This window comes from Manis pentadactyla, chromosome 15 (assembly GCF_030020395.1).
Source record: "Manis pentadactyla isolate mManPen7 chromosome 15, mManPen7.hap1, whole genome shotgun sequence".
NCBI lineage: Eukaryota > Metazoa > Chordata > Mammalia > Pholidota > Manidae > Manis > Manis pentadactyla.
In genome coordinates, this window is record NC_080033.1 from 54,599,501 (window position 1) to 54,626,752 (window position 27,252).

The window sequence follows — 27,252 nt, forward strand, 5'->3', positions numbered from 1 at the left end:
AATCATAGGGGGTGTCTAGTAACCATAATGTTGTTTAAGTAATTGTACATTAATGATACCTAAATTAAATAAATAAATAAATAAATAACCTCACTGGGCCTAGCAAAGAATTTGCTCACCTACTCTGCCAGTCAGCCACATTTCTTTCCAGACAGTTTAAAACAGACAAAGAGGCATGCAGGGGTCAGTGACTAAACTTGTAAGGGGATCTGACAGGGTTCTGCTGAAGCATGAAGTAGTTGGGACTCATCAGCATTAAGGATAAAGGCTATAGAGGGGAAACTTATTTAATAGACACCTATCTTTAACTCTCTCAACATCTGGCACATGGAAAAGGATTCAACTTTGGTGTTTCTGCAAAAGGTGCTCCAAGAAGGCACATTTCTTTTTAACCTAAGGAAGAAACAACCATCAATTACCACCCTGTGAAGTAGTATATTCCAGGTTGCTGAGGATATATGTCAAATTAAAGACAGTCATGAAGGTCCAGATCATTGCACAGCAATTCATGCTTCTGGAAGCAACTATAACTGAAGTCAGTTCCAACTCCAACGGTCTGTCATTACAAAAATCATTTACTCCCTGTTGATGGGGCTAGCTCTGAATTCCTAAAGACATATAGTCCTGTATTTCATCATTCTTCAGCTTTCCTTTTTATACCAAATATCTCTATTTGAGGGGAAAAACCCAGCTCATGTTAACCAAAAGTTAGCCAAGGGTTGGAATAAAATTTTATGAAGGTTTCAGAGAATAGTAGAGTATAGGTTATTTTAAATAAGTGTTAGTGACCGACATAAAACAGTGTCTAAGCTACTGTATGCTATATTCTTGGGAATACTTCTGGAAACAGTGTTTGATTTTTTCCATTACATAAACAATGTCCAGTCAATAAAAGAACTATTACCTAAGACCCACTAAAAATGGAAAAAGATGTTTAAGCTAAACATCTAGATATTATCTAATGATTAAAATTAGATGTTTAATCTAAACATTATCTAAACAATGGTAAGAGAAATTTTCTGATGATCTAAGCCAGTAAGACTGAAGCAACAGACAAAATGTTTTCCCTTTGACCTAAAACAGCTTTCATAAATCTTGAGAAGTACAAATCAAAATAATCCAGCACACTGTTTAAATCATCCCCATAGGGATTAGGAAATACTGACAGATTCATTTAAATACTGCAAGGAATTTTCCTAATTGTAAATTATTCTTTTGCCTAAAGGAAAATTTGGATTAAATAGAAAATTTTCTTCTTATTGACCCTCTGGAATTTTCATTGTGGACCAGAAAATAAATTTAATAAAAATTCTGCTTTATCTAATAAGAATTGTCATGATCTGCAAAAGTCAAAGAATCATACTTACAGGAAAATACCCTTTGGGATTGAATAATCTACTACAATGACATGAAGTAGTGAAGCAATGGGTACCTAAGCACAGCTGAGCTTTCAGACCCTGATACCTGATCACTATGCCACAGCAACAACATTTCAAGTATAATGGAGGCTGCCAAAGCATCCTTCGGGGATCATGATGGAAAATAAAAAGAGTAAGAAAAATAGAATGATATCTGTTTGGTTTTCTACTAGAAGAAAACTTAAAAAAGAAACAATAAAAAATTGGTTTAAACTTTTAAAAAGCAAAAGCACATAAATGTTCACCAAAAAGAAGTGAACCTGACCAGAGAACCTGGGAGTATTCAAAGGAATTGCAAACAAAATTAATAAAATGTCAAACATTGAGTTTGGGGGTGAGAACCTCACTTGAGTGGCTTGGGATATTCTCTAAATTCTGGGGAGGGAATTTCACTGGGTCAGAATACTCAAATCCAAATGATTTACATAGTATTAGTTGCAATATAGTGTCAAATAATGTTTAAAGGCTGGCCATTTTTTTTCCTCTCACCTATGTTTTTTCAGCTTAAGGAAAAATAAAAGCATATGCCTAAACAAATGTTTGCCCTTATAAAGGAACTTTGTCTTACTAATCTACACATTAAAAACCAATTTGTTATATAAATTATTTTTAATAATCGGATGAACTACAGCATCGCAAAAAGTATTTAACTGAAACAGTCTCCCCATTTCCACACTCCCAGTTTCATAAGAGTTTGGAAGAGTACTTTAAATTTTTGTATCTTCAAGGCACTGTATTTTAGGAGTTCAAACTAAAAACTGACAATTCTTCCTTTCAAGGAGCCGCACACTTGGGGCGTTTGGTCAGCTTGTGGTATTTGTGAGCAAGGTCCACAGCCTTCCGTCCTTGCTGAAAGGGGTAAGACCATAAAATTAAATTCCAGTGATTTCCCATTTTCTTAACTCCACTGAAAAGGTAATTTACTTCTTCTTCAGTAAAGTTTTTGCGAATTCTTCTTTTTTCTGTAATTAATGAGAATTATAGGATATATTAGGACTTGATGAAAAAAGGGATCTTCTTGAGACCCAAATAAATGCTTAACTTTTTCTAAGGATATGAAAACTTCATGCCTGAACTAATCATCATATAGAAATGTAATTCAGTTTTTAAAAAATTCAGTGCCAATTATTAAAGCCAGATACTATCCTTTTGACTCCTTCAATAATAATACTTGCTACATCTTTCAACCAAGAAACAGAGTTTATAAACATTTGATTGTTAATTCTCTCAACATTCCTGTGAGGATAGTTAACAAACAGCTTACCTATCTTACTGATACAGCCTTCCCAAAGGGCTCCATAACTTCATAGAATAGAAAAGAATATCAATACTTGTTACTTTAATTATCAGGGTTGACTAATGTTTTAAATTAGGGGTCTTTTGAAATTCGCTTTAAAATACACATTTACTACCTATATGGGTGTTCAGCTTGATGAGGAAAAAAAAAGGTAGCCTGCGCAAGGAGGCAGGAAGTTTTTAACTATCTGGTTTTCAGGGATACTTTCTGTAACAAAGAATGTATGTTGGTATCTATAAACATACATATCTTCTGATGATGACTACTAAGAAACAGTTTTCTTTTAAGCTTTTTTTCATTCATTGTTAATTCATGTTATCATTGTAGGGAGATGTTGATGAGGGGCTTTATTGTGTTTCCACTTAAGGCTGCTAATCATCTTAGTAGGACCTGGAATAGTTGTATTGGGATAGCCTTAGAAAATCTTCTCCTTGCAGGCCAAGACTGTTAGCCATTTGTCCACCTCCTTTAGGATAGGAGCCACAGTTCAGATCTTTTAAAAGAGAAGAGAAACTCTTACCACCAGAAGACTGAGAAATTAATGAAAGTAATGTCTGATATTACTTCATGGTATTTCTTAGAACGTAAGCCCTGTAAAGACAGGAATTTTTGTCTTTTTTGCCCACCCATTGTATCCCCAGCGACTAAAACAATCTCTGGCACATAAGTGATCAATAAATACTTTTTGGAAGAAAAAAAATTCCTGGGAAAAAAAATTGTTTCAAAACTTATCAACTACTTCTTACTTTTGGTCTACTGGAAAACTGTGGTTATCCAAGAAATTGATGATTTTAGCTTCACTTGCCCAATGAGTTGAACTCATTACAATCAGGACTGGATGGGTTATTATAACCTCTGGGACACTGGGGTCCTGGAGTTGTTCATCTAAAGACAATTCCCACTTTTCCACTGCAGCTGCCATCTCACTGACTCCTACACTTAACATCTGGAGCCAGTTCCTCAAAGGTTATCACAGCAGAGTGCTAGGCAACCGAGGAGGAGGCAGCGGCTTTCTACAGCACAAGGCTCCCTTCTGTGGCTCCTTCAAATATTTACTGGGCATTAGGAAAACACTGGAAGAAAAGGCAAGAAGGTTCAGTTCTAGAGACTTTTATTTTTCAAACCCTCTCAAGATATGAATTCATCCTGAGAGAGAGCCTTGTCTCCAAGGCTCTTTAAATACTTAGATGCTACACTGGTCCTTCTCAAAAGAATTTGAGTGTAACCTATAACCAAATGAAAAATGATAAATGTCTCTAATACAGAAGTGAAACTTACCTAGAGGGAAAAAAGTGGCAATATATCAAATATGCCTGGCCTGCTGGTGAAAGAGCTATAAGCCCAATCTAATCACTATGTTCTTGAGATGACTTTCTAAATTATAAAAAAGCAAGCTGAATTATTAGCTATTTGAATTTAGCTAAAGCAGTTCTAACCTATAAAAAAAAATGTGTGTATCTATAATCTGAATGTCACTTAGCAGTAGTATTCCTCTGTATAATCAATGTATAATTATGTACATTTCACATGGCTTTGCAAATGATTTTACTGTGTAAAACAATTATGGAATATTTTTAGTTGTTATACATTTGCTTTTAAGATATGTTGCTGAAAAAAATCTATTATTAATTTGATGCCAATTTTTTGTCAAAAACAAGACTCCCAAGTACAACGTTTCTATGGAAAAATATTCTTTTTCTAACAGCTTCTACAGAAAGTATTACTTAAAAAAGTGGGCTGTGCTCGATTGGTACTAAACTTAATTTTAAATTGCCTGCAGAACTTCTACCCTAGAAAAAAGACCCAGATATAAAAGTAAAAATGTATTTTTTCAAGGTTTTGGCAATGAAAATGGCCAAATGAAGTATGTGACAAAATGTTTCCTGTGTGTACCAAGTCCTAATGTCTTTGCAATAACAGAATGGTTCTGTCTTACAGATGTTACTAATTGCCAGGTTACTTTGACAAGTAAGGTACTCAACTGCTTATTCTTACTCTGCAGGTCCTAATTCCATGTGACTAGAAGAAAACGGTTAGGCTCTTTAAGTCTCTGTGATAAATTTGGGATGGCGATAGCTGAAATTAAATATTCCTGTAAATTAACTCATCATTTAAAAAGCCTTTGATGTTTAAGCTGGGCTTTAAGGTTTATACTATTTTTCTCTTCTATTTTGATTGGAGAGCTATAGTTATGAGCCAAAACCTTCTTCAAAATCTCTTTGAAGCACTTATGCATAGGAGTATAATTTTGTTCTGAAAATAGAAATGTGATCCAGAGAACAGAACAGGGGCTTCTAGAGAAAAACAGGTTTCCATTTGAATCTAAGCTCTACCATTTGCCAACTCATTGTGCTTTGAGGAGCAAATAAAATAATGCCTACCTTACACTGCTATTATAAGAACTAAAGGAGTGTCACAGAGAAGGGACATAGTAGATCTCTTGCAACTTGCTGCACTGAGGGAGTGACTGCATTGGGGTATGGGTGGGGACTTGATAATATGGGTAAATGTAGTAACCACATTGTTTTTTCATGTGAAACCTTCATAAGAGTGTATATCCATAATACCTTTAAAAAAAAAAAGAACTAAAGGAAATATCTCTAAAACACTTAGCACATAGAAGGTGCTTAATAAATGTTAGTTTCCTCCTGCTCCTTCCATAGCTGGCAAGGAATTGGGTGGGCAAGCAACATAAGGGAAGAAAGAAGTCTCTGTTCTTAAGAAGTGTAACCCTTATCAGAGAGCAAAAGGTTCTTTAAGAGCCGTTAGTGATGAGACTGAGAACAATCCTTCAGCTGTTCTTTCTTAGGAATATATGAAGTTTAGGTTTATTTAAAAGTTAAATATATTCACTTATTCCTTCAGGGGTAGTAGATTCATTATTGAGTTGCCGTCTCCTACGTGGGGTCAGCAGAATTTCTGAAAAAGATGGAAAACATTTAGCATGCTTCAAGTATCAATCTGAATAACAGCACTGAGTAATTCCATTAGTATATCTTGTTTTTTTCTCCTTCTAATGGGAATACTTAGGTGGGTAAGGTAGAATTTTTAAACCCCAGAGACTAAATCTACATCCTGGGTACATCTTAAATCACTGGTTGCTCAGAGACAGATTTTCTTTTCAACATTACTTTACCCTCCAGCTTTTAATATACTCAATGCTCTAATCTTACTACACTGATGGACGTTGACTGCAATGGGGTATGGGTGGGGGATTTGATAATAAAGGTGAATGTAACAATCACATTGTTTTTCTTGTGAAACCTTCATAAGAGTGTATATCAATGATACCTTAATAAAAAAAATATATATATATATGCTTAATGCTCTAGATCATAGTTCAGAAGGTATAGTCATAATTACAGTTGTAAAGCTGCTGAATTAATTACTTTTATTACAGATAAGTGATTTCCTTAGTGCACTTTTGTATCTGTCTTCAGCTTCCAAAATGGCTTTGTGATGATCACACTGGTATGGGCAAGAGTGCAAGAGCTTGCTAAAATTTCGGCTATTCAGGCATTTTCCTACTGCTATACAACCTAAAAGAAAACAAATTAAAGTGATGTATAGATGGTACAAAATATCTACCAACAAATCTATGAAAGCAAATATCTTTCTGATGGCAACTGAAACAAAATCAGAAACTTAATTACAAATACATCAAGAAGCTCAAAGTTATGTAAAGAGTAAAGACAGCAAGTGAGATTAATTGTTATGATAGGGGTGTGAACAGAGTTATGGTGGTATAGAAAAAGAGCATCCAGCTTGGTCCAGTTCTGAGCAGAGGTCACACTTAGGGAAGATATTCAAAAGAAGTGACACTTATGCCCAGTATTTTTTTTCTTTTTAATGCTTTATTATGGGAAATTTCAAACACACAAGAGGAAAGGGTGACATATGATGAACCTCCATGTATCAATACAGCTTCAATAATTATTAACTCATGGCCAGTCATATTTTATCTATACCCTTCCTATTCTGCTCTCCTCCCATGTCCACACAGGATTATGAAGCCTGGAATTTGCATTTAAGTTTCATTGCATCTGTAAATGCTTTGTATGCATCCCTGACCGATAATGACTCTTTTTTAAAAAATTCACAAAATCATTATTATACATAAGAAAATTATGTTTAATATAATCTAGTGACCACTCAGTGTTTACATTTCACCACCACTTCAAAACTTTTTTATAGTTGATTTGTTTGAATCATGAGCCAACAAGATCCATTACTACATTCAACTGGCATGTCTCTTCAGTTTTTTTGTTTTTTTACATTTCCTCCTTTCTTTTCTCTTCAGTTTTTTAAAATCTATCAATCCCCTCATTTCTTCCTTGTCATTTACTTGTAGATATCAGGTCATTTGTACTATATTGTTTCCCAAAGACTGGGTTTTACTGATTATATCCTAGTTGCATCTTTTTAAATGTTCCTGTGTGCCCAATAAACTAGTAATTATATACTAGAAGATTGATCATATTCAGATTCAATTATTTTTAGTGAAACTCCTCATGGGCAATTTTGTGTACTTCTTACAGTATCATATGAAGAGGCATGTAAAGTTTGAGTATCTCTCTAATCTGACTGTCTTTCTTTTTTAATGTTAAGATTGATTAGTAGGTTCAGGTAATGTCAGCTATATTCATCCCTTGTAAAGTTCTCCATGTGCTTATCACCTAATGGTATCAGTAGCCCATTCCTAAAACACTAGAAGTTGGCAAGGCAGAAAGTTGGCTGGGATGAGGACATTTCAAATACAATGAACATGTGCAAAAGCACAGAAGAGTGAAAAAACACAGTGTGCTCGGAGTACTTTGGTGTGGCTTGAGTATAAGGTATGAGAGAAGTGTGGAAGAAAAGTTGAGGCTGGTGAGGATTGCAAGGGGACAGATCAGTAATGGTCTTAAAAGCCATGCTAAGAATTTTTAACTATCTTCAAGTCAATGGGGAGGAACTGAAGAATATTTACTGAGCAGAGAAATAACATGACTTTAATTGTCTTACAGAAAGCTCAATTTAGGATCAGTTGAGAGTTTACTACCAACAGTCCAGGAAATAAATAAGTAGATTCTGAAACAAGGCACCTGCAGGGAGAATGTAGAGAATCTGGAGGTCAGATTGACAAATAATGAGCCATTGTGGTAAAGGAGAAGTTTAGTATAATTCTCAAGTAATTTGGTAGTTGATCGAATGACAGAGTTTGGAATAAGCATGGTACATTTCTGGCAGACATAGAGAGAACAAACATGCAGTAAAATTTAACAGGTGATAGCAGGACAAAATTCCACAAAATTTTGAAAGCCAGACAGAAAGTTTGATTCAATGAGTTACAGAAAGTATCAAGGGTGTTTGAGTATGGTGACATGGAAAAAATCACATATTAGGAAGAAAAGTTAGCAGCAGTATGCATATTATTGTTGGGGATTGGGGAGACTTGAAACTGAAAGACTCCTAGAAAGTTGCTACAGTAATCTAGGCATAAAGCAAAAAGGGCCTATGTGGGGGGAAAAACAAAAGCAAAACAGCAAATTTGACAGACTAGAAATAATGGCATAAGGAAAAAATATTTACAGATGATTCAAGGTTTGAAATCTGGGAGGCCAGAAGAATACCAGCAACGTAATAGAAATGGAGTGGCTGGAGGGAGGGTAATTTAAGAGGGAGAAAGATGCTGTGTTTTGAAAACATCAGGCTTGAAATAACAACAAGGTACTGAGGTGAGTATGTCCTGGTAACAGCTGGAAATGGAAGAATCCAAGGTAGCCGCCAAGTGTAGAGATAGAGATTTGAAAATCATCAGTAAAATGATAGTTGATGCCACAAAAGTAAATGCTGCAAAGAGTTAAGTACTGTAGACTATTTCTTGGGGGAATACCTATAGAAATTTGGGAGAAAGAGAAAGATAAGGCAGTAAAGGTGATAAAATGGAATGGTTTTTAGACTGTTAACTTCTTTGGGTGAGAACTGATATCTTTTCACTTTTTATTTCAGTACCTGCCATAAAAAAGCATTCCCTAAGTGCCATTTGTACTATATTGTTTCCCAAATAAAAGCCAGATAAATGAATGAGTTGCTACTGAGGGAAGAAAGAATTATAAACAGTCATCTCAGACAAACTAAGGGATGGAAGGGAGTTAACAGGTATAGAGGTTCTACTATGCCAAATAAAATACTTTAGACTAGAGCAGAGGTTTCCAAACTTTCCCACTTCATGCACACTTAAGATCTTGGTGATTTTTTAAGATATCCCAGGTCATAGAAATACCAACTATTCTGTTAGGTTCAAAACAGTAAGTATTTATGATCTAAAACTTAGCAGCCATTTGAAAAAATAATACACCTAAACTAAAAGAAAAAATAATATTTGTTATTTGACTATTATTAATTACAATTACAACTGACCCTCCAACAATGTGATTAGGAGTGCTGACCCCCAGCAGTTGAAAATCCACATATACCTTTTAACTCCCCAAAACCTTAACTAATAGCCTACAGTTGACCAGAAGCCTTAACGATAACATAACAGCTAATCAACACATTTTCTGTTACATGTATTCTACACTGTTTTCTTACAATTAAGTAAACTAGAAAAAAGAAAATGTTTTCTCAAATTGTTGCAAATCACCCCCAAATTTTCTAATATATTTATTGAAAAAATCCACATATAAGTGGACTCCTTCAGTTCAAACCCATGTTGCTCAAGAATCAACTAATTCCTAATGGGATGTGGGCACCTGTGTATAGCACAGCCTCTCAAACCTTGGAATCAGACTGGACAATGTCCCCCTCATTTCCTGTTCCACATCGATTTTCATGGGGTGCTTTTTATCACAACCATCACTGAAAACCCAGTTCCACAAAAGCATGACATCACTAAAAAGAATGTCGTGTAAGCTAATGTTGAAACTGTAAGCTACTTTTAACCTAGTAGTTCATGTGTTGTTCAAAGGATGTTGACTATTTTGTATTAACACTTAAAAATCTTTAAATACTGTGTAGTGACCTTGTGAGTTTACTGCAGAGCTCTAGGGAACTGGGATGGATGATTTGGAAACTGTGGCTTTAAAACTATCTAGAGGAGAGGATTTCAAGGAGTAGTAGTCAATAGTACAGAGCTATCAGGTTAAGAATTTTTTTTAAGTTACTGATTTTGGGGAGAAACAAAAGAGGCTTCAGGTAACCTTTAACATTAAAGTTCAGCAGAATGGCAATAAAGCCAGATTGCAGGGGGTTAAGAAAGTAATGAATACACTGAAAAAGAAGGGAGCAAGAGCAGAAACCTGGTAATAAATGGTGGAACAAAGGGTAGATGAATACTTGAAGGGATAGCAAATCACACAAAGTATTTGGATTTTTTTTAAGATGAAATTAACATAATTAAAGGGGGGACAGAAGGAGTTAATAGCTAGAGAGGGACTGAAGAGAAAGATTTCACAAGTATTAAAATGGGGAGAATAAACAGATGGGACTCAGATTATAGCTAGGTATCAGTTTTAGCATAAAAGAGATAAACTACATCCAAGACTGAAGAACAGTGGAATAGCCTCAATTTTCTCCATAGAGCAGAGTGCAATAATAAGCGTGAACAAAGAGCCCTGGGGTACAAAGGAGAAGGGATGGAATAAGCACTATGGAACATTCACAAGTGCCCTGCAGAAAAAATTAAAAATGGGGCATGAAACACTAGAAACACATATTTACTATAAACATAAAAATAGATATTGATATTTAATGCCTGTAATATTTAGAGCATAATCCAGAACACATACCTATTTATTGGCTCTCTGAAAATATAAAAACTGTTTACCTTACTCCAATGAAGTTAAACTTATAAATGGTATTAACAGTGACAGAGAATAATAGAGTAATAAAAAAAAGTTTTAGCGGTGTTGATTCATACAAACAAATATTGGGAGCACTGGCAATGCAGATAGAAGGTGTTAATTTGAGTATTTTATGATATTACAGATAGTTGTTTCTCCAAAGGAAATGAAGTTTAAGTCACATAGGTAGAACTATTACAAATTCCAGTTAACTCGTATTATATAAAGCTTTAATTATGAAACAACTGCAATTAGAAAAATATTTACCTGAGCATCTATACTTCAACATTTTGGAACAATTTTTGGTTGCTAGAAAACTGATGACTTCTTTATTTATTATATCTGAACATAATGTAAATGGATCTGAAAAAAAATGTAAAATACAAGATTTTTTCAATTAATGGAAAGGACCTGGCATTTACAAGACCAATTCTCAAGATTTTCATAAACTGTAGCCCAGTATTACATATCTAGACATTCTGGTGGAGAAACAGAAAGGTTCTGGATATCAATTAAGGTGACTAAGGCATTTATACCAGAAAGAGAGTCAAAGGTGTGGCTTATTCGTTAGAGGGCAAATATACCAATATATATTTTTAGCTATATTAGTCACCTAAATATCTGTTTTCTTTTTTTTATTGAAATATAGTTGAATACAATCTTATATTGGTTTCAAGTATACAATGCAGTGGGTCAGCAGTTAACCATATTATTAAATCCTCACCCCCAGTAGTGCAGTTACTATCTGCCAACATACGAAGATGTTAAAGAATCAAGATTTTCTATATTCTCCATGCTATACTACCATTCCTGTGACCAAAAGTATGTTTTCTTGAAAAATCAAGGAAGAAACATTTTTAATCATACCTGTTACTGGTAACTGTTGCTTTCTATTTTTGACAGCGGGAGTTGGATGTTTAAAAACATGGTCACTAAAAGAAAAAAGACACCAGATTACTAAATACACTGTCTGGTATGTGAAAAATATTTCCGGGTGTTGGGCAAGCATGAGCTAGGGCCAGGATCTACCAAAATCTACCAAATTCTGCCAAAATAGAGTCTGCGATGGTTATAGCACTGTTTCTAAATGTGGAGTTGAACAATATTCCTGATGGCAATAACATTGATGGAAACAGAAGCATGGAAAACAAGTTATAAAAGAATGCAAAAAAAGGAGAGAAAAAAATCAGTGGGCCAGAAGGCAAGAAGGCTGGCCCACAAGCGTATCTGCTTCCCAATTCTACATCCCTGAGAAATCAAGTTAAAATTAACAATGATGGTTTTAAAAGGAAAAAAGGGGTGGTGATAATGTAATCCATCTTCCTAATACTTAGTGTACCTTACAAACTTGACACAGTGGCATCCTCTTCAGTTTCCTACCTAGCACAGTAACCATCGGAAGAGCTGAACTAAGAGAGGGTTTAAGAAGAAAAGCTGGTCCCAGGTCCAGCCCCACAGGCTACATGTGAAGGAGAAAAAATCTGCAGTACATGTAAAGGAGGGATGTACAAGGAACAAATAAAAAGGTAAGCCTAAATCAGATTTTCATCACACCTTACTCTTTTATCAAATTAAATTTAAAAACTGGCTTTTGTTACACTGCTAATGGTTGTCAATGCATGCATTGTTACTTCAGGTATAGGGTTTCAGTTTAAGTTTTCTGAGTATCCTTTCTAAAATTCAAATATGATGTCACCCAATTTAAAATCATCAATGACTCCCTATACCCTGAGTTAAAACTGAAAATCTTGAGTATAATATGCAAGGCCCTAGATGAACTGGTCCATTATACCCCATCCAAACTTCTTTCCCAACATTGCCTCCTCTAGGCCCCTCCCAAGACTATATTTTATAATTTCTGTATCCCAGTGCTTAACAGTGTGGCACATAATACTGCCCAAAAATTATCTGCTGAATAAAGAAATATTAGAAACAATTACTAAACTATACCTTGACTGAGAAACAAGATTCTTTTTTTCAAAAGCTGTTTTTTTCTGTAAGTTTTGATTACAGCTTGAATTGGCTTTACATAAAGTTGTTTTCTGCTCACTCCCCTTATAACAAGCACTGACTGGATTTGCACTCTTTAACAGGGTCTCCATTTGGTTATCATTTGTACATGCTTTAGATATGACTCCATGGGACTTGTAACTCTGAAGCTTTCCAGACTGGCTTTTATCCTTATCCTCTGCTTTAAAACCTCCACCGATAATATCTGCAGGCAGGTGTTTCAATGTATTTTGAGTATTTTTGTTCACAGATGAAATATCCTTATATTTGTCTCTCTGTATTTCATCCTAGAATACAAAAATCATAAGTAAAAAATTTCAAGATAATCCATTTGCTTTTTAACCCAATTTATACTCCCTTTAAATAATGTAGGAAAGTTTATGGCTGTCAATACAATATATAGGATAAAAGGGACAGTTTACATTAGAAAGAAAAGGGGATTTATTCAATAAATGATTTGGGGACAACTGGTTAGTCATCTGGGGAAAAAATTAATTAGACCCATATCTCACCATTTACACAAAAATAAAGTCAAAATGACATAAATATTGAAATATAAAAAATGAAATTATATATGTTCCAAAAAGAAAACAAATTTTAATATTCTCAAGAGGAAGAAGACCTTCCTCAGTATTACATAAATCAATAAATCCTAAAGGAAAAAAATACACTTTACCATATAAAAAGTTTTTCAAAGTTCTGCTACAGACCAAAAATAGCATGGGGGTAGGGGAATTCAGAGGAAAATAGGGCCAGAAGCAAAACCAAATGATAATCAAAACACTTAAGAATATGTGTAAGTCATTTCTTGGGCTACAGTATAATTTTTCTAATAATGTCTATAAGAAGCTACTACAATTAAATATGAAAAAGATCAAAAATAGTGTAGAAAAAATAGGTAAAGGTTAACAGTTCACAGGAAATGAAATATAAAAAGCTCTTATGAAAAAAGTCCCATCCCATGTGTATCAAGAGAAAGAACATTAAAATGATTCTGAGACGTGAAATAAGCCAGGCAGAGAAAGACAAGTGCCAAGTGATTTCCCTCATTTGTGGAGTATAACAACAAAGCAAAACTGAAGGAACAAAATAGCAGCAGATTCAGAGACTCCAAGAAGGGACTAGTGGTTAGCAAAGGGGAGGGGTGTGGGAGGGTGGGGAGGGAGGGAGGAAGAAGGGGATTGAGAGGTATTATGTTTAGTACACATGGTGTGGGGGGTCACGGGGAAAACAGCGTAGCACAGAGAAGGCAAATAGTGAATCTGTGGCGTCTTACTACACTGATGGACAGTGACTGCATTGGGGTATAGGTGGGGACTTGATAATATGGGCAAATATAGTAACCACATTGTTTTTTCATGTGAGACCTTCATAAGAGTGTATATCAATAATACCTTAATAAAAAAATTTTTTAATGATACTGAGACATCTTTCTTCATCTATAACATTGGCAAAGATGTTTCCCTATGATACAATGGGAATGTAAATTGGTACAAATCCTATGGAAAAACAATTTGATAGTAACCTTCATAATAAAAACCAAACATATCTGTAAAAAAAATCCTGTAGATGCATGTTTCCATGAGCAAAATGTTAATGTTATTAACTGAGGCATTGTTTGTAATAGCTAAAAGTTGGAAAAACCTGTATGTTCATCAGAAAGGGAGCTAGCATATCCATCAATGGAGTAAAAAAAAAAAGAATAAAGAGGGCTTCCAGATAAAGATAATGAATTGAACACCCATATTTACATTTGGTCTTTCCAAAAAACCAATTAGAAACAACAAGTTTTAAAAAAGCATAAAACATGGGAAAAAAATATGGCAGTGTAGAAAGGCAAGGCAAAAATCTCCTCCCCAAATCACACAGAACACGAAAATACAGTAAATACACTTAGGCCTGAAATCAACCTAAGGACTGCAGAACTGACAGCCTACTTCTGGGGAAGAAGAGAAGACCCTACAGAAAAGGGTAAAGTGACAAAGCTTCAATCCGATAGGACCCAAGCCCTCCCCTGACACAAACCCACAGGTGGGAGGAAGAGGAAGGGAGCTGGGAGGGAATGGAAGACCAGGCCCCTGAACACCTGGCCCTGGAGATCTGCTCTGGGAACACGACTCCACATTGCATGGTGTCCTGGTGATTGGTGGGGCTGGACAACAGAGAAGGGTGGAACATGGGGAGGCTGAGATCCCAGCTGTCTGTGGAGAGCAGGGATGCTCTACCAGCCCTCCTGAGAAATACAGCATAGCAGGCAGCTCGAAAGACTCCCCAGCAGTGACAGAGGCAAGGATTGCACAGTGCTCTCTGCTTAGGAGAAAGTTCAGGTGGACAACCTCTCCAGCCCACCCTCAGCCCAACAGGTTGGAAGGCCTCAGGAGCTTCAGATGCTCCATCCCCCTTGCTGGCAACACAGCCGGAGACTCCTCGCAGTGGCACGGGACCTGCCAGCCAGGAGTGAAATCAAACTTTACTCCCAAGTATATAGGGGGAGAACCCCTAGCCTGCTCAGCCTTATTTTGGGTCATCTGGGGAGCTGTGTACAAGAGCCAGCCCCAGGAGCTCTTTCCTCCTGGAAGATGCTGGTTCTGTTTGTCAGCAGCCTCCACCATCACAGAAGGCAAGTGGGAGGGTGGCTCCTCCCATGACAGCTTCAGCCCCGCAGCCCAGCATGTGCACAAGTCCCAGCCAGGAGCTCTTTCCTCCCAGCAGTCACCAGTCCCAATTGTCTGTGGCACCCCCCAATGCAGCAGCCTGAAGGGACGGTGGCTCCGCCCATGGCAGCTCCAGAGAGTATTCTCCCCACTCCTGTGATCAGTTGACAGCCTACACAGTCCACCTGAAATCAGATCACCAGAGAAGGGCAGAAAGGTGCACGCCCAGAGCTGGGGCTCCTGCTCAGGAAATTGACTTTCTGGGCACTAAAAGGGCACTCCTACACAAATCTATTATCCAATAAGAAACACTTAAAATAAAGAAGAGACAGAGGAATTTGGTCCAAACAAAAATTCAAGAAAAAACACCAGAAAGAGGGCTTAGTGAAAATGAAATCACCAATCTTCCTGATAAAGATTTCAAAAGAAAAGTCATAAACATGGTCATGGATTTACAAAAAAGTATTAAGATCTCAGGGAGGACTTCAACAAAGAGATAGAAATCCTTAAAAAATGCCACTCAGAGCTGAAGAATAAAGTACCTGAAATGAAATGTACAATGGATGGATTTAAAAGCAGATTAGATGAGGTAGATGAGATGGCAAATGAAACAGAAATTAGAGAACAGGAAAACAAAGTAGCTGAGGAACAGAGAGAAAAAAGGAATTTTTAGGAATGAAAGAATAATAAGAGCTGTGCGACCAATCCAAATGGAACAACATTTGCATTATAGGGGTACCAGAAGAAGAAGAGAGAGACAACGGGACAGAAAGCCTCTTTGAGGAAATAAATGTTGAAAACTTTGTGAATCTGGGGAAAGAAACAGACACTCAGGTCATGGAAGCACAAAGATAACCCAACAAAAGGAACCTTAGGAAGACAACACCAAGACATATAATAATTAAAATGGCAAAGATCAAGGACAAGGAGAGAGTATTGAAAGCAGCGAGAGAAAAAAGATCACTTATAAAGGAAACTCAATCAGGCTATCAGTAGACTTCTCAGCAGAAACCTTACAGGCCAGAAGGGAGTGGCACAATATATTTAATGTAATGAAACAGAAGGGCCTCCAATGAAGAATACTCTACCTGGAAAGATTACCATTTAAATTGGAAGCAGGGATTAAACAATTTCTGGATAAGCAAAAGCAAACCACTTTTACATGATCTCTTAAAGCGACTGCTCTAGATGGAAATCCTCCTAAGGCTAAATAGCTCTCACTAGAGAAAATGAACTCACAGTAATGGTAGTAGAGCCATTAATTACTAAGTAAATACAAAATTAAACCAACTACTCACATAGTCAAGGGATACACAAAGAGTATAGAATATGACACTTAATATATGAAGAGTGGAGGTGAACAAAGAAGAAGAGGGGGAGGGAAAAAAAGAACCTTTAGATTGTGTTTGAAATACAGTAATAAGCAATTTAAGATACACTGTTAGGAAGTCAGGAAGCTAATCCTTGAACATTTCATAACCACAAATCTAAAGCCTGCAATGGCAATAAGTAAGTATCTATTGATAATCACCCTAAATGTAAATGGTCTGAATACACCAATCAAAAGACACAGTGATAGAATGGATTAAAAAAACAAGATCCATCTATATACTGCCTACAAAAGATTCATTTCAAACCCAAAGACATACACAGACTAAAAGTGAAGGGATGGAAAAAGATATTTCATGCAACTAATAGGGAAAAAAAGCAGGAGTAGCAGTACTTGTATCATGGAAAATAGATTCAAAACAAAGAAAGTAAAAAGAGAGAAGTAGGACATTATATAATGATAAAGGGGTCAGTACAACAAGAGGATATAACCATTATAAATATCTATACACCAATATAGGAGCACCAAAATATGTGAAACAAATACTAACAGAATTAAAAGGGGAAATAGAATGCAACACATTCATTTTAGGAGACTTCAACACACCACTCACTCCAAAGGACAGATCTACCAGACATAAAATAAGAAAGGCAACAGAAGCATTGAACAGTGCTTTAGAACACATGGACCTAAAAAACTTCTACAGAACACTCCACCCAAAAGCAGAATACACCTTCTTCTACAGTGTGCATGGAATGTTTTCCAGAACAGATCACATACTAGGCCATAAAAAGAGCTTCACTAAATTAAAAAAGAATGAAATTGTGTCAACCAGCTTCTCAAACCACTAAGGTATGAAACTAGAACTAAATTATGCAAAGAAAACAAAAAACCCACAAACACACAGAGGCTTAACAACATGTTCCTAAATAATCAATGGATTAATGACCAAATTAAAACAGAGATCAAGCATTATATATAGAGGCAAATCAAAAGATCAAAACCTGTGGGATGCAGTGAAGAGAGTTCTAAGAGCAAAGTACATAGCAATACAGGCTTACCTCAAGAAAGAACAATCCTAAATGAATAGTCTAAACTCGTAATTGATGAAACTAGAAAAAGAAGAACAAATGAGTCCCAAAGTCAGTGAAAGGAGGGACATAATAAAGATCAGAGCAGAAATAAATACAATAAAGAAGAATAAAACAATAGAAAAAGTCAATGAAACCAGGAGCTGGTTCTTTGAGAAAGTAAACAAAATAGATAAACCTTTCACCAGACTTATCAAGAGAGTGTACACACATAAACAGAATCAGAAATGAAAAAGGAAAAATCACAACAGACATGATGGAAACACAAAGTATTAGAGAATACTATGAAAAATTATATGCCAACAAATTGGACAACCTAAAAGAAATGAACAACTTTCTAGAAAAATACAATCTTCCAAAAGGGACACAGGAAGAAACAGAAAATCTGGGCAGACCACTTACCAGCAATGAAAGCAAACTAGTAATCAAAAAACTAAAGGAACAAAATTCCTGCTCCAGATGGCTTCACAGCTGAATTTTATTACACATTTAGAGAAGAGCTAATACCCAACCTCCTTAAAGTATTCCAAAAAGTAGAAGAGGAGGGAATACTTACAAACTCATTCTATGAGGCCATCAACACTCTAATACCAAAACCAGAGAAAGACATCAGAAAAAATAAAATTATAGACCAATATTCCTGATGACCATAGATGCAAAAATACTGAACAAAATATTAGCAAACCAAATTCAAAAATACATCAAAAAGATCATGATCAAGTGGGATTTATTCTAGGGATGTAAGAATGGTACAATATTAAAAAATGAATCAACATGACACACCATATTAATAAAACAGAAGTCCAAAAATCGCATGATCATCTCAATAGATGCTGAAAAACTATTTGACAAAATTCAACATTCATTCATGATAAAAATTCAACAAAGGGGTATAGAGCACAAATACCTCAAAATAGCAAAGGCCATATATAAGAAACGTACAGCCAACATCATACTTATCAGTGAGAAACTGAAAGCTTTTCCTTTAAGATTGTGAACAAGACAAGGATACCCACTCTCCCCACTTCTATTCAACATACTACTGGAGGTCCTAGCCACGGCAATCAGACAACACAAAAAAATAAAAGGCATCCACATTGGTAAGAAAGAAGTTAAACTGTCACTGTATGCAAATGAGATATTACATATGGTCAATTAATATAAGACAAAGGAGGCATGGATTTTCAATGGGGGAAATGACTGTCTCTTCAACAACTGGTATTGACAAAACTGGACAGCTACATGCAAGAGAATGAAACTGGATTATAGTCTAACCCCATACACAAAAATAAACTCAAAATGGATCAAAGACCTGAATGTTAGTCATGAAACCATAAAAGTCTTAGAAGAAAACATAGGCAAAAATATCTTGAATATAAACATGAGCAACTTTTTCCTGAATGCATCTCCTCAGGCAAGGGAAACAAAATAAAAAACGAACAAATGGGACTACATCAAGCTAAAAAACTTCTGTCCAGCAAAGGACACCATCAGCAGAACAAAAGGGCACCCTACAGTATGGGAGAATGTATTTGTAAATGACATATCTGACAAGGGGTTAACATTCGAAATCTAAAGAACTCACATGCCTCAACACCCAAAAAGCAAATAACTCTATTAAAAAATGGGCGGACGATATGAACAGACAATTCTCCAAAGAAGAAATTCAGATGGCCAACAGAAACATGAAAAGATACTCCACATGGCTAATTATCAGGGAAATGCAATTTAAAACCGCAATGAGATATCACCTAACACCAGTTAGTACGGCCAACATAAAAAAGAAAAGGAACAACAAATGCTGGCGAGGATGCAGAGAAAGGAGAACCCTCCTACACTGCTGGTTGGAATGTAAACTAGTTCAACCATTGTGGAAAGCAATATGGAGGTTCCTAAAAAACCTAAAAATAGAAATACCATTTGACCCATGAATTCCACTCCTAGGAATTTACCCAAAGAAAACAACTTCTCAGATTCAAGAAGACATATGCACCCCTATGTTTATCACAACACTATTTACAATAGCCAAGAAATGGAAGCAACCTAAGTGTTCATCAGTAGATGAATGGATAAAGAAGATGTGGTACACAGACACAATGGAATACTATCCAGCCATAAGAAAGAAACAAATCCTACCATTTGCAACAACATGGATGGAGCTACAGGGTATTATGCTTAGTGAAATAAGTCAGACAGAAAAAGACAAATACCAAATGATTTCCCTCATTTGTGGAGTATAAGAATGAAGCAAAACTGAAGGAACAAAATAGCAGCCAACTCACAGACTCCAAGAAGGGACTAGAGGTTACCAAAGGGGATGGGTGGGGCAGGGTGGGTGGGGAGGGAGGGAGAAGGGGATTGTGGGTTATCATGATTGGTGCACATGGTGTGTGTGGGTTCACAGGGAAGACAGTGTAGCTCAGAGAAGACAAGTAGGGACTATGTGGCATCTTACTAAACTGATGGGCAGTGACTGCAATGGGGTATGGGGCGGTACTCAATAATAAGGGTGAATATAATAACCACATTGTTTTTCTTGTGAAACCTTCATTAGAGTGTATATCAATGATATCTTAAAAAATACACCAAAAAATGTATGCACATATGAAGGTACAGAAAAAATATGTAAATGTGTATATATATATATATATATATATATATATACATATATATACATATAGAAACAGAAAGAGAGATTATTTCTCCTCCTTTTCTTTCTTGAACACTTTTGCAAATGTTAGGTTTCTTGGCTCTATCCTCCATGTCTCTTATTTTTTCAGTCATTATATGCACTTTTAAAAATTCTTTTTCTTTATTCAAAGATGATTCCTCAAGTATTACTATGAATTTTAAATTTTAAAAATGTTTTTAAATAACTTGGCAAGAAAAATCTTTTACACTTTAACCTCCACTGTTAAAAAATATTTGAAAAAATTCTATATTCTTTGAAACAAAGCCAACCTCATTTCCTTTTCTTTCAAGCCGTTCTATTCTGTGTAGAATTTCCTTCGCATTCTTCCAGTATTCAAGATTCTTCTCTTTCACATTTATGTCCTGTAATTGTTTTGCTTCATTTTCATCAAAAGAATATTCTCCTATGCTTAGAAATAATTTCTCAGCTATGTAATATGGAAAAAAATAGTGAGTTTATCCATTACTAAAAACGTGAATTTAACACTTTAAATAAGGACCCTCATACCCCACACTCCCTTCTCTAAATCTTGCCCATCCAGACTATCTTAACTGCCTAAGGGGCACTGAAAATGAGTAGAAAGCAAGTGCTTGCCAGAGGCCTAGGACCCAGTCATAAATTAGACTTTACTCTTAAGAGTTACAGGAAAAAGAATAGGGTGAAAATATGCTATGCTAGGCACATGAACACCCTCAGGTATATGGATACTGATTTTAAAATAGATTTCTTTTTAAACAGTTTTCATAAAGTGGTTCCTTCCTATCTTTAAAATATTCTTTTCATATATTTTGGCAGCAATTTTTCTTCCACGAGAACCAAAATCCTTTTCATGGCTACTGCCCTCTATATTCCTGCTAGCCACACTGGCCATCAGTTCCTTCAGTACACCAGGTCCCTCTTATCACAGGACCTTTGTGCCTCACTGTGGCTTATGCCTCAGACACTAGCCCACAGCAAATTTCCTTCTTTTTCACCTAACTGACTCTATACATTCGGATCTCAGCTCAAGAATCACTTTCTCCCAAAGCCTTTTCTGCTCCAAGTTTAGGTCATAGTCTTTTGTTACAGGCTAAGATCTGTGCTTCATCCATTCTTAACCCTTATGTAGCTTTTAACAATACATTCATTTTTGAGATTATTCAAATACTATCTATTTCTCCAGTGATAAGCAATATGAACACACAGAATGTTGTTTCTTATTGCTATATCCCTAATGCCTAGCACAGTGCCTGGCAAATTACAGGCTTTCAAACATTTTTTAAATAAACGAATGTACTTTGTATTAAAATTTAATTATAAGTCACGTGTAGCCCTCAAACCTAAGTCCTACACTTGAATTTGTCCATATTGAATAAAATGAGTGAATTATCTATACTGTTGATTTTTTCCAGGAAGGCTTTTTCTTTTGGATTGTCTTTATTTGTTGTCAAGTATCATTACTGGTTTTTTATAAGCTGAAACACTAGCTGTCATGTCCAAATGATATAGTCTGCTTTCCAAATGTAAGCAGACACTGGAGCTTAAGGGGTTTGGTTGATCAAAGTAGATATATATTCCCCTTCATAAATCTTGGTTGGTATTTTTTTTAAATAACAGTAAACTTACTAATCTTTTTGCAGTTGTGAAGCACAAAAGTGACAGCTTTGTTTAGTTCTTCATCCTGCGAGTCAGTTAAGGCTTGTATCATGAGTGGAAGCCCATTGTTTTTAAAAAGGTCATACTGATTTTCCTCTGGAAAACATCAAAAATGAAAGCAGAAGATAGTTATTCAATCATAAACTATCTGCTTGAGGTCATATTTCTTCTTTGTGATAATCACAAATACAGCTCAAATTTAAAAATAGGGAAAAAATAGCTTCAAAAATATGTATTTTCCAATTAGGAAGCAAGCCACTTACCTAAAATACCTAAATCTCATAAGTGATGATATCTGATATACAGCCACAGAATAGTGTAATAACTCACAAGTGAAAACAGTCTGCCCTCAGTTGGCTTAAAAAAAAGTATGGTTGTCAAATAAACCTCAATAAAAAAATAAAAACATTTTAAAGCTATAGTAAATCCTAAATTATACAGAGGCTAAGAGAAACAATAGAGAAATAAACTAGTGGAGGGAATGAAAAATGAGGGAAGGGAGAGAAAGCAGAAGAAGCAAGAGAGAGCGAAGACAAGAAAGTAGCAAAGTGGGACTGGGAGAGAGAAAGGAGAGAGATTTCCCAGAAAAGGAGAAAGGAAAGTGAAGAGGGTGCAAAGGAGAAGGAGAGTGGACAGAGGGAGAGCTAGAGGGGAGTAGAGAGAGGCAGGAAAATGGAAGGGGAGGAGAAAAAAGAGAGAAGAGAATGACAGGTAAAGAGTTTTTGAAGGTTTTCAGCAAGGGAATAGGATCAGGTCTGTGCAGCAGGGTGAAGGATGGGTTGAAAAATGGAGAGAGAAGGAGGGGAACACAGGGAGGAATCTATTGCAGTAACATTGATGAAAGATGCTGAGGGGATAGGGTCTAAATTGGGAGGCTATCACTGGAATTGGGCAAAAGGGATAGGAGGGGTAAACAGAAATAGAACCACAGGTCTTAGTGAATGAATGTAATGGATGAAGGAGGATACAGAGCAAAATGACTGGTTTGGGGCCTGAATGACTAGAATAAAGACAATACTTTTAAGCCTTTCATATGACTGCGGGAAAAAAACAAAAGTGTATTTCTACTCCACTGGTTTAATAAGCACACTAAATAAATTCAGTATTTACCACAATCCTCTGTGCAATGACCAAGAGTAAGTATGATGCTACATTTTTCTCCTGAATCCAGACTTTCATGAAGTAGTAATGCCAGAAGTTTTGAAACAATGTGGTACTTAGATAGTATAATGCCGAAAGTAGCTATTAGTATAAAATAGAGAAAAATTAAAAAGAGAGTTAAGTACAAACTTAACACTTACAACTATACATATACTATTTTTCAGATCTTAACCTGGGAGAGTGATATTACATGTCTATATGATATTAATATTCATATTTCATAAAACATCTAATATGTACATGTGTATATATGTGTGAATATAACTATATGTATTGTAATAAGATAGTGACTTATATAGCCCTCATTATTCCCTCTTCCTATACTAAAAACATTTTACTAAAGCAAATTTTTCGAAGAATGGTTTCTTCTTACCTTCCCTGCATAATGGTGTGAATATGAAGTAATAATACTCTCTTCCTAAAAGCTGAATATGCTTACTCTCACCTTACACACCTCTCCTTATCTAGACTGAACAGTAAGGAGTCTTTCGTAACCAATTTCCACTGTTATAATAGTAATTATTGAAACACATTATTAACTGGCCATGGTTCTACTGATATTAACATGCAGTGAAGCATTCCTGAAGCTATGCTGAGATGTAACAAAATTCAAGAAATCTGCCACTATAAGCTGTACTTCTCATGGGGTTTTTGTGGTTTTTTTGGTATCATTAATCTACAATGACATGAGGAACATTATGTTTACTAGGCTTCTCATGGGGTTTTTAACAGAGTTTTCCCAGAGTCTAACAATATTGATATCAACTATAAGGTAATGAATTTCTCAAGGAGCTATGTCTTAATCATTTTTCTATCTCTAGAGCTCACACAGAGCCCAGTACTAGCAGGCTCTCAATAACTGATTTTTAAATAGTCACCTATTTATTGTCAATTATTTGTGAATGTCAAGAATTGCTTATTACAAAGATTTACAGACGATCATTCCTCAGTATTTCTACATGTGAAAGCATCCATGGGTTCAAGTCTGGTTCTGCCACTCACTAGTCATGGTTGGTTAAGTCAGACCTCATACTTAGCAGAAAGAAGCATACCTTAACTCTTTATGTACATAATTTTAAAAATCTATAAATTAGGTTTTCCATTCTTCATGTCTCCAAAATGTTCCTTACTTTCTTAAATTTAAAGCTGCTTTTCAAGTGAAACAAAGGTTTAGAAATGATAGGATCTTATCTTGATTCCATCATTGAACTTGACAGAAAACCTCAATTTGAACCCCTAGGGAAGTCTTAACTTCCTTCCATGGGAAAATGAGGAATTGAACTAGATAATTCCTAAGATTCCTTCCCACTCATGAGGAACTGGAAGTCCAACCCATGTTAGTATTCAAGCTACCATTTCAACTCACCAAGGTGAATTCAAACAGAATGCAACTTTAGAAAAATTACTACACATTTTCACTCACGATTATCAGCAATACATGCATCCACTGTTTTTGTCACCACCACTGCAAGCTTAGCACTGCAAGGAGTCTTGTGTGAATCAGATTCCAGTTGCACAAGAACTTGAGACAATACATCCAGTCCACCCACAGATATAAAGTATTTCTGGACATATGCTTAAGGAATAAAGAAGAACTATTAATACCTCTAAATAGACAAGTGTACGCTTTCATTTAATTAATTTTCACTAAATACAACAACTTGACTTTTTCATGTGCTTACTAAAAAAATCCCAAAATTAAAGAATGAAAATCTAATCCTTACCTGTGTGTGTAAATATATATAATCAAAACTTACTTATGTAAGAAACTCACCTTGACATAATGCAACTACATGTACAGTACAGTATTTTTCTTGTGTGCTAGATAATCTCTTTTGTTTCATTTAGAAAGAACTGGGATATTTCACAAGAATGACATTATTTAACTCAAATCCTTCAATAGAGCTAGGAAGAGTAGATTCATTCGTTCAGCTTGGTATTGCAATTAGCAAGCTGCCTATTTTCTAAACTCCAACGTAACTCATTCCTCGGATTGCTTGACTCTACAAAAGGCAAAGTAATTTAACAGTTCCAAAAGAACATGTATTTCATCTACCTTATTTAAGAAATTCCTCTACTTCTTGGAACATAAAATTATAACATATTGTTGAGAGTCCTAACTACTATTCCAAGCAAGATTCAATGACAGATACATTTTTTTTTAAGTCTGAAGACTTCTGTTTCCCTGTTGAAAATGATTTGGATGGGAAAGTATCCCAGGAGTCTGTGCATTCAGTAGTCTTTACAGCCCCTACTCCAGCAATGGGTTTATAACAAATGGATATAATGATAGTGATTATAATTTTGTCACAAACCTTCTTCCCAGTCTACCTACTACCACAAACTGAGCCAAGATGATTTAAAAACAAAAAGTACTTCAATAAAACACAAAGATGTTAACCTAAAAAAAAAAAATGACCATGTTCAGAATTTCCTACATCTGGGAAAGGAAGTATCCGGAAATGTAATTTAGGATAAGCAAACATTTTCAGTAGTATGGAGACTTCAAAATAGGCTTCCTTACTACAAAGTATTTTCATAAAAAAAAAATCTTGGAAAAAGGAAGTATGTTTAAATGCTTAGATGAAAATGGGACTCTATAAGATTTTAGTTATAGCCTGTAATCAATATTTAGGCTTATAAGCTGAAGAACATGCTAATCAACACTTGTACACTAAATACTTCAAATTTTCTCTAATTTTTCATATCAGTGTGCCGAGAGTAAAGGGGTCTTTTACTATTAGTTATCCAAATCGGCCTTTAGAGAAAGAGGAAATATCAAAGCATCATGGAAATAAATTCCAATTTTTGACAATATAGAGATATATTCCTTTGCATTTGAAACAGGACTTTTTGCTTTAAGCATCTGAACATAGATATATACCAAAAAAGTGTGAGAAAATTCTAGTTGTTCCACATTCTCATCCATATTTAGTATTACCAGACTTTGCTTTTAGCCCATGCTAGTGGGTGTGATAGATCCTTGAGGTTTTAGTTTGGATTTCTCTGCAGATTAATGATTTTGAGCATCTTTTCAAGTGCTTATTTAATATTCATATTTTCTTTGGTGAAGTATCTATCCAAATCTTGCCTATCTTTAAGTCATTAGGTTGTTTTTTGTCTTACTGATTTGTGGAGTTCTTTTAGGTATCCTGGGTACAAGTTCTTTATCAGATGCACACTTCACAAATATTTTCTCTCAATCTATGGCTTGTCTTTCCATCTTAACAGGATCTTTTGAAGAGCAAAAGATTTTAATTTCAATAAAGTCCAGTGTTTATCATTTCTTCTTTAGTGGCTCTTGGCCCCTAAGAATTCTGTCTACTCCCCAGTTATAGAGATTTGCTCCTATGTTTTTGTCTACAAATTTCTTAGTTTTACCTCTTAAATTAAGGTCTAGGGGTTTTGTTTTGTTTTTTTTGGTATACTGTATAAGGGTTGAAATTCATATATATATATATATATATAATCTCCACTTTTCCAGTACCAGCTGATGAAAAGACTATCTTTCCCACATGGAATTATGGTACTTTTGTAGAAAGTCAATCTTTATATATATATATGGGCTCTCTATTTTATTTCATTGATCTACTATGTCTATACTTAAATCAATCCCACACTTTATTACTGTGTAAGTACTGAAATCAGGTCATATAAATCATACAATTTTGTCCTTTTTCAAAAACAGTTTTGACTAGACTAGTCCCTTTGTATTTCCATGTAAATTTTAGAATCAGTCTGTCAAATTTTACAGAAAAGCCTGCTGGAATTTTGATGGGAATGCCATGAATCTAAAGATGAATTTGAGAAATGACATTCTAACAATATTGTATCTTACAGTCCAAGAATATATCTCTCATTATAATTTAGGTTTTATCTTAGCAATGTTTTAATTTGTAGCATACAGAATATATTTCATTAGATTTATCCCTGTTTATTTTATTGTAAATGATAGTTTAAGTTCTCAATTGTTTGTTGCTAGTATATAGAAATACAATTGATTTCAGAATATGACCATATATCCTGCAATCTTGCTAAAATCACTTTAGTTCTAGAAGCTTTTTGTGTAGTTTCTTCAGACAATAATATCACCTATGAATAAATACTGTATCTTCATCTTTCTCTCCGATCTCTATGGCTT

The 27,252-nt window shown here is 35.3% G+C and overlaps 1 protein-coding gene across 4 annotated transcripts in view; it reads right to left on the reverse strand.

The window, feature by feature from the left end:
* Positions 1-775: 775 nt before the first annotated feature.
* Positions 776-27,252, reverse strand: part of TERB1 (telomere repeat binding bouquet formation protein 1) — an 85,001-nt gene continuing 58,524 nt past the window's right edge. For 2 of the 4 annotated variants that reach the window (XM_057492668.1, XM_057492667.1), the window contains 10 exons: positions 24,535-24,687; positions 23,061-23,192; positions 21,921-22,046; positions 20,585-20,742; positions 12,489-12,835; positions 11,406-11,470; positions 10,806-10,901; positions 6,105-6,254; positions 5,569-5,634; positions 776-2,380 (listed from right to left, as the gene is read on the reverse strand). In XM_057492668.1, the coding sequence (XP_057348651.1) occupies positions 2,193-2,380; positions 5,569-5,634; positions 6,105-6,254; positions 10,806-10,901; positions 11,406-11,470; positions 12,489-12,835; positions 20,585-20,742; positions 21,921-22,046; positions 23,061-23,192; positions 24,535-24,687 (1,481 nt within the window). In that variant the 3' untranslated portion in view covers positions 776-2,192. Of the gene's footprint in view, positions 2,381-2,682; positions 2,721-5,568; positions 5,635-6,104; positions 6,255-10,805; positions 10,902-11,405; positions 11,471-12,488; positions 12,836-20,584; positions 20,743-21,920; positions 22,047-23,060; positions 23,193-24,534; positions 24,688-27,252 lie in introns of all 4 variants that reach the window. The other 2 variants (XM_057492670.1, XM_057492669.1) reach the window with 2 other exon arrangements.